This window comes from Pararge aegeria, chromosome 19 (assembly GCF_905163445.1).
Source record: "Pararge aegeria chromosome 19, ilParAegt1.1, whole genome shotgun sequence".
NCBI classification, from domain to species: Eukaryota; Metazoa; Arthropoda; class Insecta; order Lepidoptera; family Nymphalidae; genus Pararge; species Pararge aegeria.
The window spans coordinates 15,448,694-15,462,664 of record NC_053198.1 but is presented as its reverse complement, the minus strand read 5'-3'; the positions used below and the strand labels follow the sequence as shown (position 1 = coordinate 15,462,664).

Sequence of the window (13,971 nt, the reverse complement as noted above, 5' to 3'; positions counted from 1 at the left end):
ATGTCTCAAACATTTTTATTGGAGCCTGATATTATAGCAGCGGCAGAAAATGTTATGCCAGATCTCAATAATGAATTGGTGCTAGCGAAGAATTTCCTAAAACAACAATGCGCCGCTACTGGAGATACATTGTAAATAATAAAACAAACGTTATTTCTGCTTTAATATATATATTTATCCGGCGAACGACAAAAAAAAGTGAAAGACGTCCTCAGAATATCTACGATTTGAGTTAAGAGCATGACACGCCTCGCTTGTTTTTTTTTTATCGTTTTTTATACTACAAGGTAGCCCTGAACGGCATTCTCCCCTGGTTAGTGGTGATGCAATCTAAGGTGCGCCATCCTGTTAGGGGTACAGTAGTATTATACTATAAGCCCTCATCGGTTTCTACGCTGCTTAATAGTTTGGCTGCACGTCGATAGATTAGTATCTAGCGACGGCCGAAGTCTCCAAACAGTCCTAAAAATGCTCCTGCAGAGCTAGCACAAGGCAGGAGACAAAAATTATATTCCCTGGCAGAGGACATAACTCTTCCACCTGCAAGGGGACATTAAATAGGAGAATTTTACCCCTGTTTATTATTATACATATATTATTGCCATTTGTGCGCCAGTGCTCTGAGAGTTGATAAAGCTGTGGGAGAAGATACAATTTTATCCTTTCCCCGAAGAGCCGAGCCCCATGCTAGCCGTGCTGCCTGATGAAAACACACTGCTTACCACTGATCCACAGAGGTCGAGGATTCTGGTTGATAGACTAATAAATTAACATTTTTGAATATATTTTATTCGTTAATTTTTACCTGGGTTATGGGGAATTAAGGGAACCATAGAAATGTTAAGAACAAGACATCTGAACTCTGAAGGGTTGCGTAGGCGTCACCATGTCATGACTTTATTGTAATTTTTAATTAAATTACGTTGGCCTTTAATGGTCTAGAACAACTAGTGGACGTCGTTGTGAAAAACAGAAATGTATAAATGCCGGTGGTAGGTACGTTCGCTGGGAGTCGACGTTCAAATATTCTTTATTCATGCAGGCCTATCGCAGGTACCTATGAAGCGTTCATTCATATATGTTTGCATAATTGTGGTGATAACTTCGCCAACTTAAACCTAATGCTACGAGGTTTCCAAACGCGCCCTGATCTAAGAAGAGCCCACAAGAAACCTAAACGGGTTTTTTCACCATCTCATAGTCGCAGTGCTTAGGAGCATTTATAGTGCATCATTAAGATTTCTATGGAGGGAAGCATTTTTTTTGTTATCACCATCTCACAGTCAATACTTAAAGTACTAGAAAATAGAAATGCTCCTTGCATCACCACGTCACGTCAGATCGTCAAAAGATCCATTTGTTGCCTGGAAGATATCTCTATGAAGCGATAAGGCCGAAAATTATTTTGTTGTACGTTTATTTTTTTGTGGTGTGCAATAGAAGTATATTCATTCATTCAAAAGATCCAAATTTTCTCCAGATACGATCACCTGGTCGATGTCATCCACAAGATCCTCTCACAGAAACCACCAGACGTAGTGGACCAGTTTGAGCAGTACTCCTGGGAAGTGAAGAACGAGAAGTTCCGCCCTAACTTTGACCTGCTCAATGATATCTACCGCTCGCCTGAGCAATTGCAGCTTGTTAGACGGGTTGAAGAGATGTTTCAGGTCTCTTTATACGCCCTATTATAAAGCTATTCTCTGATTTTTGTTTATGTTTTCTTATGTAGTTATTTGAATGTAGGTTAATTAAGGCTGTGGGTTCGATTCCCACAACTGGAAAATGTTTGTGTGATGAGCATTAAGTGTTTTTCAGTGTCTGGGTGTTTATATGTATTTTCTAAGTATTTATTTATATATAATTCATAAAATATTCATCAGTCATCTTAGTACCCATAACACAAGCTACGCTTACTTTGGGGCTAGGTGGCGATGTGTTTATTGTCTTAGGTTATTTATTTATTTATTTATTTATTTATTTATTATGATTTGATACCCATTTGTTCTCGCTCTTGTTGCCCTAATCTTAAGGTTGCATGGCAGAGATCGCTTCTAAGCTATATGGCCGCCTTTCGTATTCTACTCCAGTCTTCGTGTTTCTCTCTATTCGTCTTTAATTTTCCTAGCTGTGTAGTGGTGTACAAATAAAGAGTTAAATAAATAATCAATATCCTTACTTAATATTTTAATTGCGAAAGTTTGATCTCCTTCACGCGCTCTGTGAGTAATCGGTTACTCACAGAGCGCGTGAAGGTGGCATTGAGTTGTAGCATAGAGTTTATTGGGGAGTTGGAGAGTAACAAAGGCGAAAACAAACAGTGCCGACGAGATTTGTAAAAAAATCGTAATAAACGCGGGCTAGTACTTCCTTAACACTGAAATTTTTTTATCATTCAAATTATATTGTAAGTACTAGTTCCTTAGTTTAAACAGTTTCATTTATGGGTACTTATTTTTGAAATTATGTAGTTGACGTCATCATCACTATCAACCCATTAAAGGCCCTCTACAGGGCATGCAGTGCATTGCGTCCAAAAACAGTACACACGTCCTGCACGTGTCACTTTACACCCGAAGAAAGTTGCTAGTTCACAAACTATTTCCATTTTCCCTATTTTATGGTAAACGTTTAGAAAATTAGAGGTAAACTAATTATTGTCGGCTGCTTAATGGAATAAAGTGGCTAACCGCCTGTTCGAGGCACACTGTTAAAGTGGTGTACACAGTTTCCGAGTATGGAAATATTCGAAAATCGGAGGAAAATGGATCTTATTCGCTTCGAGTTTAAGCTCATATTTGCCTAAAATTTTTTAGCTCGGGCTTTTGACAGATCTTTTTCAAATCTAAAATCAGGAGTACAGAATTTGCGACTCTAAAACGTTGAGTTAACAATAGGTTCACTTAACTTTTACGTTACAGAATTTGATATGCTATAACGTCAAAATAAAATGGGCCTTATTCGCTGGTTTTATTGTAGCAAATCTAGTACTAGACTTTCATTTAACAAATGATTTGCAAAAAGCCCTAGCTGCAGAGTTTCAGGTAAATATGAGCTTTAAAACCAAAACTTACGAACTATTTTACTATAATGTTCAAGTATTTCGTTACTCGAAAACAACTTCTAGATTGCGAGCGAGTAAATCTAATATTAAGGGTAAAGGTAGCACTGGGGCTCTTCTCATGGCGAGCTCCCGCGCTCGCCCCACTCCCCCACTCCACTCAGGTGGTCATCGGCAAATGTCCCTTCGAAAATGGAAATTAAATGGCACATGCTGCTCGCTATAATTATCTTCTTCTTCTTTGTCGTTACACTCTTGACAGAGTGGTCGTCGTCATCATGGAGCGTCTTTGAGGGCAGATGTCACACGCCCCACGAGCATCCGCCACTTTTCTCGGCTGGCCGAAAGCCTGGTGTACTCGTGCAAAGGACCGCCCACAACAGACTTAATCTGATCGGTCCATCGCATGGGTGACCTTCCCGATCGACCGACCTCTGTGCCCTCTACCTTGCTCTGCACGACAAGACGCTCTATGGAGTCACTTTCACGCCGGGAGACGTGCCCGAAGAATTTTAAGATGCGACTCTGTACTAACGCCGAAAGACGTTTTTTAATGCCGATTTCTTGTAGTATAGAGTTGTTGGTACGAAATTCGGTCCAAGACACTCCCAGCATTCGTCTCCAGCACCACATCTCCAGAGCATCATCATCATTATAAACATCATCTCATCAACTGATTCCTCTGCTTGATATGACCCATACCAAGCAGTGGACGTCAATACTAAGTAGTTTGACTCCAGCGTATTTTTTGCCTTTCACAATAACGCGATAACTCTTTTCGGAAAAGTTCCTAAGTCCTTACCAACAATCAGTTAACCCGTTCGTTGATAAAGTATTAATTTTATCAATAAGTGCCCAGTATTAAAATAATATATTTTTATCGGGACAGTTATTTTTAGCGCGACTACCTAGGTGCTATCTACCTACCTCGTCCATCGTGATAGTAGCGATTCTTTTACAAAAACAATGCTGACGCAGGATAAAATTATATAATAGTCTCTTTAATATTAAATTTATGTAATATTTATTGCGTAAAATACGACATACAGATTAAAGGATACATCAAGATATTAAAAGCAAATGGCGACCAAAGAACAATACACATAGGGAGTTAAAATCCCAGCACGCACCTCTAACTTTTCTTAGCTATGCTCGTTTTTAGAAATTAAAAATCACTTGCTTCAACGGTGAATCCTTGCCGGCTTTTCTGAGTCCTCCTTAATGTTCTAAAAGGTGTGAGGAGTCCACAGTGGGTGGACTACGGTCTTAACCCCTTGTAATTGTGGGAGGAGACCCGTGCTCAGCTGTGGGCCGGTAACGGGTGATATAATGATGACATGTCTACACTTTGAAATATCTTGATATAGAGTGTGTCACGATTTGTATAGTCCGTTAATTCGATCAAATCTATGTAGCTGGTGGCCAGCAAATCGCAGAGACAAGAAGACTTGGGTGAAGAGGAGCAGGAGTTGGACTTGGAGGAAGATACCATGAAGCCGAGAGTAGCGGATCTTATCGAGCATAACTATTTCTTTCGTGAGGTTAGATAATTTATGTATGTTACATCACAACGTACTGTCACACAAAACTACCCAAAGATACCTCTATGTAACATTAGCTAGTGTAGTGTGTATGGCAAACAGACGCAAATGATCCAGTTTTATAGGTAGTTAAATAAATAAAAGTAAAGTTGACCATCTGGCTGGCGACTGTAGCCCTACTGAGCGGTTTATTCAAAAGTTAGGCAAAGGTTAAGATTCCCCTACCTTTATACCATACGCTTTTTTTACACGCTTTTTATTAGCTTCACCTGTATGTTTGTATGTTTGTTTGTAACCGACTTCTTTGGGCGCGATTTTGACACACTTTGAACGATCAGATTTGATTCAAACTTTATAGACATATCGAGGATCGATGACAATACACTAATCTGAGAAGATTATTCCAATTTTCAATATAAAAAATAAGATTTTTTACTAATTACTAAAGCGCCATCTAGACCCAAATGTAAAAAACCTATGGCGTTTCCAACAGATGGCGTTTGCGTACCTAACAAATACCACAGAAAACATTAAGCTACTAGATGGTAGAGGGCGTTAGCTGTTACTTTTTAATGGGCTGTTTTAGATAAGTTATCACGGAATTGATAGTAGATTAGATCAAATAACAGTTTAAAATAATCCAAGCTAAAAAGTAGAAAATAAATAATAGTTAAAAAACACGCTTTTTATAGAAAACCGAACTAAAAAATAGGAAATAAATTTTAATAAATTTAAATTAAGAATAGTGTTAAAAATTTCAATAAATATAAATTAATAATAGTGTGAATAAAAAATATATTTTATTGTAAAAAAAGCATGGGTTGCATGGTGTCAATAGTTATAAATATTTTATTGACAGATATGAGTAGGGTGATTATTATTTTGATAATATCTTAAAAAGCACCCCATGCTTTTCTTAATTTAAATTTATTAAAATTTATTTTCTATTTTTAGTTCGGTTTTCTATAAAAAGCGTGTTTTTTAGTTTTTTTTAAACTATTATTTTTACCTGGTTATTTCTGTTGTAGGGAGGTTACGGATTGCCAGACAGCGAGTGCTACGCGATTTACATAGCCCTAAACATGCTAGCCATCAAGGAACCTGTCGCTACTGTTAGGTTAGTTTTATTGCTTAAATTAGCTGTAGCTCGCGTTATCGTCCGCGTTTATTATAAAAAAACAATTCATAAAAAAACCTTTTGTTTTTTGGGACAAAAATTAACGGACCAAGCAGATGGCACTTACCTGATGGTAAGTGTTAAACCATCGCCGATAAACATAGTAACACTTCGTAGGGCATGCAAGCAACATGTCCAGCAACGTGCCCTACTCTGTGTCCATCATGTTAGGACTCATGTGCCAGTATTTACATCTGCACCCATGCTCTTCGTACCGGAACACAATATTTCAACAATGCTGCTCAGCGGCAGAAATAAGCATGGTAGTTTCACAGTGCTTGCGAAGGTGAACGAGGGCTACACCGACCATGGAATGGCAGCATTGAAAGTGATAATATGATTATTGCAATCTGAAAGCTCTAAGATTTTACTGGCTTCATTGAACAAAGGTACAAATGTTCAATGAAGCCAGTAAAATCTATTGGCTGAAGGAGGTTTGTTACTAAGTTCTAAAGTAGCAAGCGCTTGTTCGATTCATATTTGGTAGGTATTACTTCTTACACTTTGTTTATAGATTGAACATAAAATAAATGATTTCGTCTTTGTCATCCGACTGGTGAGCATTTGCTAACGTAGTAATTAAATGGTGCCAGCAGCGTCTTGCGCAATGCCAGTAGGCATATTCGATATCCGGCTCAGTGCGTGAGCCGTTCGGTGTGGTGTAATGATACCTAATTTAGTTTTTATTTGGCTCATATTCGTGTGTTTTATAAATAACGAGTACCAGCAATTAATAAATGCAACCAATGGCAACAATAAATGTAGGAATCGCATTGCGACTATCAAAAGTTCAATGCTAAGCCAAATTATTAAATGTACTCTGCGAAAGGTTTATAGTTGTAAAGCAGTGTATTATCAGGAATTTCAATTTATTATAGTTTTTGAAAACAGATTTTTTGGGAAGATTTTCGGTACCAGAATAAACTACTATGTGGCTGAAGTTGATCTGACCATAGAAGAGTTGGAACGGAGGATTCGTGTGAGCATTCTTTCGTTTAAACCTTTTATCTATCATGATCTGATGGTAGTCTTCCTATCGGAAAAATGTGGCCAATGTTCACTCAGACCGCTAATCGACATTCCACCCCTTCCCATCCATAGTTGCTAGATGACATGCAGGTTAATTCAAACGAAACAACCGTATCGTACAATACTAGCTTTATGTATGTACTTAGTCCACGGGCGTGCATAGAGGGTATGCGCAGGTTATGCAGATGATATAAAACTAGCTGACCCGTGCAACTTCGACAAATCGGTTATTACCGGAAAACACGAATAAAATGACATTTTCTAAAAATAAATCCTAGCTAGATCGATTTATCACCCCCGAAACCCCTGTATATAAAATTTCATGAAAATCGTTGGAGTCGATTCCGAGATTCCAATTATATATATAAGAATTGCTCGTTTAAAGATATAAGATAAAGAAAATCTCCAGTACGAGCTTTTGACGTGACAACGTCTTATAAATTGGTTTGCCGGGTGACACTTCAAGAAACTGCGTTACGCTCCGCTCACGTTATGCGCTCACAATGAGAGCGAGTGAGAGGCACGCGCCCGCCTAAGAGCGAGAGAGACAGACATAAACAGTGAAAGGCACGCGTCCCTTTGTAGTAAACGCTGTTTCATTGTACGCAAATGTATTGCAAGTTATTGTATGTATATTTGTATATAAAATAAAAAAATAAAAAAGTAAAAATAAAATTTTGTTAATATGAAATTCAGTGCGAGATTCTTTGTATAAATAAATGTTTTAAATATAATTCTTTGTATAAATAAATGTTTTAAATTGTTACTATTATTTCATCCTTCTTCCTACTATACGAATACGTATACCGACTTTACAGGCAACCAATTTTTTATAACTCTTACAGTGCCTATATAAAAAGCCTACCCTTATGTATTCTTAACTCGTACTGGAGATTTTCTTCATTTTATATCATCTGCATACCCTGAGCATACCCTCTATGCACGACACTGTTACCTACTACATATTTTTTTCGGATTTCTTTATAAATTCTATTTGCGGCTTTATTTATTTATTAAGAGCAACAACATACATATTAAACGTTTTGAAATATACCACACTCGCAGTAATATGCACTGATATGCGCGTCATTTACAAGTGCACATAGCATTGACAAAGCGTCATGGAAACTTAATCTGTCCAATAATTGTTAGAAAAAAATCAAATCATGAACACATTACTAGATGATAGACTATTATTAGAATATTAACGTTTAAAATTTCATAAGCATGCTTCTGTAGAAAGCTTAAAGCCAATAATAAAAGGTTTCAAAGTTTCTGTATGAGACAGCGCGAATCAATTTTACTGAAGCTGCTCGGTTCGATGTCGTTCATGACTATTTTTTTAGGCATTTGAATTGAAAGATATGCCCGGTGAAGGAGAGGGATTGGACGAGGATCGCGCCCAGGAAGCTGCTGAAGAACAAAAGGAATTAGGTTAGTTTTGTTACAATCGCAAAATAACAGTTTTAAAATTAAAGCTTGTATTTTTTTATATTCGACTGCATGTTAGCCTTTGACTGTAAAGGATGATGCAACTGGAATGCTAAATTGCTCAGCGGGACATCTTTGTCGTTATGGTGGTATCTAGCCAAGGCCATAAAATTACAGAAAAGTCGTCTTTACGTGGTAGGCCTCTTCTATTTAGTGGGGATATACTCATGAAAACCTGTCTGGGAATTTCTACACAAACCATCATTAAGTTGACTGGGTCACAAGGAAACTTTTGCACACAACTTTGTTCCGCCCACCGAGGCAGACCCTGGTCTGAAACTACGCGGCTATTTATTATGACCCTGTCTTCTTCCACTCCACCTATTCCTTGGTCGTCCTTTTTTCCTATTTTTATCGTAAATAGTTAAAAATGTTGCCTTTTTAAAAGTATTTACCGTTGAAGTGCTAAACATTTGTTTATTTTTAAGTTTATGTATTTCTATCATTATATCATTAATATATATAGTCAAAAGTAAAAGTCAAAGACAAATACTTCTTTATTATATATACGAGTATATATAAATATAAGTTGTACCACCTACCAAGCTTCTATAGTATTTTCTTGTACAACTTTGGTTGCCTGAAAGAGATCGCCCTATAGCGATAAGGCCACCAAATTGTACCTTCTACCTTAACGCTCTATTATATTTGTGTTTTGTGAATTTTCTGTGTGTGGTGTAGAATAAAAGTATATTCATTCCTTAAGGCATTCATTCATTCATATTTGGCGTTTTCATAAGTGGGTGAAGGTGGCGAAACCAAGGAAGAAAAGCCGAAGGGTCCAATTCCTCCTAAATTGCCCCCTGTACCTGTATCCACTTGGTCACCTCCCATACCCATACCCGTTGAGAGACCTGGGCAAGGAGTTAACAAAAAGGTAAGTCTCTTTTTGACTACTGTATCAAAAGTACCAGCTTATTCCGACGGAATAGTTCATGGAAGGGGAAAAGATCATGGGTTCTTCATTTAGTAATTTAAATTAACTTGGTAGGTATAGGCTTTGTCTAGTATCGTAAACGTGTCAAAGAAGACGGTATTTGAACGTGAAAATATGACATGTGTGCAGGCATATTACGTGTGCAACCAGCCAGGCGAGCCGTGGGTCTGTCTGCCGGACGTCACTCCGGAGCAAATAAGAGTGGCCAGGCTTACGGTGCGATGCATGACTGGAGATCTGGATGCTGAGGTACCACGTCAGATATAAAACTTTCATTAATCAACCTACAGAGGCAATCTTCTTGCCAATCCTTGCCGGAAAGCGATTTCGTCTTCCTTTACGATGCCACGTAGAGCACCAGGTTTCGCGACACGCTTCAGGGTGGTTACCTAATATGCAGGTGTATGAAGAAAGTAACCAAATATACTTATACAAGGTTTGGTGAGATGCTTTGGTCCCGGATAACCGTGCAAAAACCGATTAGAGGATTTGAGTTTAATAAACTGATGAACTCCTTCCTTCAATTACAGGCAAATAATATCGTTGTTAAAATATATAACCTCAACTTATCGACCCATTACTGGCTCACTGCAGATACTTCTTTGAGCTAGGTTTGGGCTGTAGATACCTAGTTCACCACGCTGAACAAGTGCGAGATTTCATATGCCTTTGAGGATATTGTCTCTGAGGTATGCTGATTTTCGCACGATGTTTTCCTTCACCGTTTAAACATATTAAATGATTTCTAACGCGGCTAATGCTGTAAAAATTGAGGTGCGTGCCGGGGATCGATCTGGTGGCCCTACAGCGGTGGATAAATATCCAACCACTTTCTAACTACCATCTAGGCTATCACCCTAATTACATCCATTTAAACCATGGTGTCCATATTAGGTGCTCACGTTTCCGCCTTTCGAGGGCACGGAGCGCAACTACCTCCGCGCCCAGATTGCTCGCATCCAGGCCGCCACGTCGATATCCCCGCAGGGGTTCTACACCTTCGGCTCCGGGGAGGAGGAAGAGGATATTGATATGGAAGAAGGAGCAGGTAATATTGCGTAGAAGCAGGCGTTGTTCAAGTCCATGTTGTAAAATGATGATGGTTAGATGATATCATGTCAACCAATCAAAAATTGCAAATCTATCTGTGGTACCTTGTGTGGTCTAAGCTTGTGGTTAAAGACGTTTATTTTATCAAAAGAAAATACAATTTCACTCAATGATAATATTTATTATGTAGGTAATATTAAATCTATAAACAACGGTACGTACAAAACAATCAAAAGTTATATAAAAAACTTGAGGATAAATTTATAAACACTTCATACTGTCATACATAGCCAGGACCGCACTCAGATTTTGTCAATTACAAAAGTTTTAAGTTTTTTCTTAAAAATATTTAAATTTTGTTTTATTTTAATGTTGTTAGGTAATTAATTATACATTAATGCTCCTTCAACCTTACCGTAATTTGTTCGTGGTTTGTTAAAGCAAATGTTAGCACTACGAAGTTGTGATCCGTGTTCCTTTTTAGTTGTAAAATTGTGAATGTTTCTTACTTAAAAGTACCCAGGGTCAAGTAAATACCTGCAACATGAACCTACATCTCAATTATACACTTTCTTCGTCACCACAACTCCAATGGAAATCGCGAATAGAGATTTACCTTCGTTTTACCTTTTTTATTTCCTTGGTATCAGGAGACCTGGCATTCAATCCCAACCCGTTTTACCAAGGCCACACATTAAAAGATCTTTTGGACCCCAACCTGACGTACTGGGTGCACCACGGGAGATATATTCTGAAGCAGGGCAGAACCTTATGGTGGAATCCTAACGCTGGCATGGTTAGCTCTAAAATTGAAATAATCTTTGATTTAAAAAAAGTCGGGTTAAGAAGGTTTGAGAACAGTGGGATTTTCTGGTTTAGTTTAACTAGGTACTCCATTAATTTATACCGTGTGAATAGGAACAATACAGTTGTTACCACCCCTTCTCCTTCCGCGGGTGACGTACGCAGTGCGAAGCGACTAAGGGAATATAGCGGTTAACGCCAGCAGCGTCCTCTTTGCTACTTCTACCACTTGCTGGGATAATCAACACGTCTGGCCCAGCGTGGTGATTGTGGGCAAATTCTCCCGTTGGAACTTGGAGGAGCCCTTTAGTCCAGCAGAGCTGTGTTTTAGGCTATTGGTTGATTAATTAACAGCAATGAAATCCGAGTTCTACAAACACATCAACATCAAGTTTTGGAAAGAAATAGGGGTCAAATGTACAGGTAGTTACAAAAGAGGACAAGGATCGAGGTCTCCGTCCAATAGGGCCATATGAATTTGAATTTATTATATATTTCGTCAAACCGTGATACTAATAAAGTTTGGATACACAGGAAGAAGGTATCGAAGAAGAAGAAGACGAAGGCCCTCCTCCGGTAGAGCCCGAATCAGGGCCTCTGCTGTTCTCTCCCCTGTCTGATGATGCTCGGATTGAGGGCCTCGCCGCATGGAGCACGCGCGTCAGCTCGAACCTGGTTCCAGATCGCGCTATTGCTGTGCTGAGGAGCAATATATGGCCTGGCGCTATTGCGTATTCTACGGCTGGGAAGTGGGTTGACCTTGATTTTCTGATGATTTATCTCCTCTGGTAATTTAAACACGCAACTCTACTTCAGTGACGTGGGGGTTAGGCTATTATTCTAGTTGGATTGGTTACAAATTAACTCGCTACGGATCTAATCTCCTGAGTAGACATACTTAAATAGCTTTCTCTCTTTCTATCTATCGTTTCCATTCCCCATTACAATATTGCGATTTTTGCGCATTCATTTTACTTTTAGCTATTTAGTATCTTTCCTGTCAGGTTTTCCAACAAGTTGATTTCATGTATTGAGTGCTGTACACTTGTCGATAATATTGTACGGAGATGACAGAAAAGTTCACATTATTAGCTTTCGTTATCTTAGGTAGAATTTGTGTAAGTATACTTGCTTTCATAAATCATTACATTGTCCTGAACACGTAGCCATATGTTTCAGAAAATCAGAGTGCCTTTATGTGGGCTGGGGTCTCAAAACCCAACCACCAAACTTCACGCCGCTGCAACTGCCCCGACCTCAGGATGAATACGTCATCGGCCCCGAGGTCATGGAGATGGCTGACCCGACCTTTGCAGATGAAGAGGTAAAAAGTGTTTTTCATTATTTTTTTATTTTGCCTATTGCTGGCTTTGTAGCTGGTAGTTTTCTTTTACGCTTTCTGGTGAAGCGCGTTATTTTTCGACAAGCTAAATACTTGAGCTATTTATACAAGTGTTAGCCGTTCGATATAGCTCGAGGGTGGCTAAGCTGAAGTGGCAATGAGCGGAGCACGTAGCTCGGTGAACGGACGTTGGAGTCTCAAGGTGCAGGAATGGCGACCTCGCATCTGTAGACGTAGCTCTGGTAGACCCCGACTAGGTGGACATCAAACGAGTCGCAGGGAGCCGTCGGAACTGCCTACCAAAGACCTATGTCCAATCTAAGGCTTAGTAAAGATTTGCTTGCTCGAAATAGAGAACATCGGAGTAGAATGGATCTTATTAACATTGTATTAAAGCTCGAATTTCCTTAATTTATCTCGGGCTTTTGACAGAACGTTTGTAAAACTAAAATCAGAAGCGACTCTAAAACGAATAATAGTAGCTCAGTTTTACTTTGACGATACAGAGTTTAATACTCGAATACGACTGTTCTATGTATTTGAGCGAGCAAATTTTGTACGTACTAAGGCTACAGCAGTGGTCACTAGGATGGTGATAATGTTGATGAAGCTTTTCGAATGTTATCCAACGTGCAAGGTATACTTATAGGGTAGTAATATGCGTTAAGTAGATTGTGTCACTTTATTTTTCTCTAAGGAACAAAGAACTCCGCGTTCTAGTGTTTATATCTTTGTAGGCATATCGCATCGCTCACCTACCCCCTCCCCCACCACCTGAGCTGCCAGGAGAAGGAGAAGGCTTCCCCCTCGAAGAAGAGGAAGAAGATTAAATATAATATTTTTTATGCCTTGTAGGTTAGTACAATTTTAATTATAATTTTTTTTGTGTCTAAATGTGTTTTATTGTTTGCGATATCGTCAGCTTTTAGTAGGATGAAGACAAGATGGAGATCAAGATGGTGTTTTTGAATGACAGAATTAAGACTATACAGAAACCGTACTCGGCTAATAGAAGCATCGAAAATCACTCCATTTTAGTAGTGTTTCTCGAACAGGCAGTTTTTCACTTCATTCCATTTAGGAGTTCACAGTAATTATTTTATTCGTTTACCACAATTTTAAAAACGGGAAAAAATATCGTAGTTTTGTTATGTTTTTCATCATTGGCGTGCACAGGATTTTTGACCAGGGTATGCATAACGAAGTAAGATGGCATAAAATGGTAAAAACCTTCGCACTTATGAGTTATACAAAATTTTTAGGGTAGGCAGTGCTTTTGTGCATGCATGAAGTGCACGCCTTGTTTTTCATCCTGCTTGAAGTTGAGATAGCTACAAAGCGTTAACTTGCCTGTGTTGTAAAAATAAATACATATGTGTGTCGCGTAGTGACGACAGACCAGAATACAATTGTCACCGTCCCTGCTCTTCCCGCGGGTGTCGTACGAGGTGACTAAGGTAATATAACGGAGAATGGGCAGCAGTGTCTTCCGGTCTACTACTACCATCTGCGATCACCAACCCGTCTGCCCAGAGTGGT

At 38.8% G+C, this 13,971-nt stretch overlaps 1 protein-coding gene across 1 annotated transcript; it reads left to right on the top strand.

Annotated features, from left to right (window-relative positions):
- LOC120632263 (radial spoke head protein 6 homolog A) lies at nucleotides 1-13,262 on the top strand. Its single transcript, XM_039902085.1, has 13 exons — nucleotides 1-131; nucleotides 1,481-1,670; nucleotides 4,477-4,602; nucleotides 5,631-5,719; nucleotides 6,671-6,758; nucleotides 8,155-8,242; nucleotides 9,040-9,176; nucleotides 9,366-9,485; nucleotides 10,131-10,284; nucleotides 10,937-11,082; nucleotides 11,625-11,839; nucleotides 12,270-12,414; nucleotides 13,170-13,262. The coding sequence occupies exons 1-13, from the start codon at nucleotides 1-3 to the stop codon at nucleotides 13,260-13,262; spliced, it is 1,722 nt and encodes a 573-aa protein (XP_039758019.1).
- The last annotated feature ends 709 nt before the right edge of the window (nucleotides 13,263-13,971 follow it).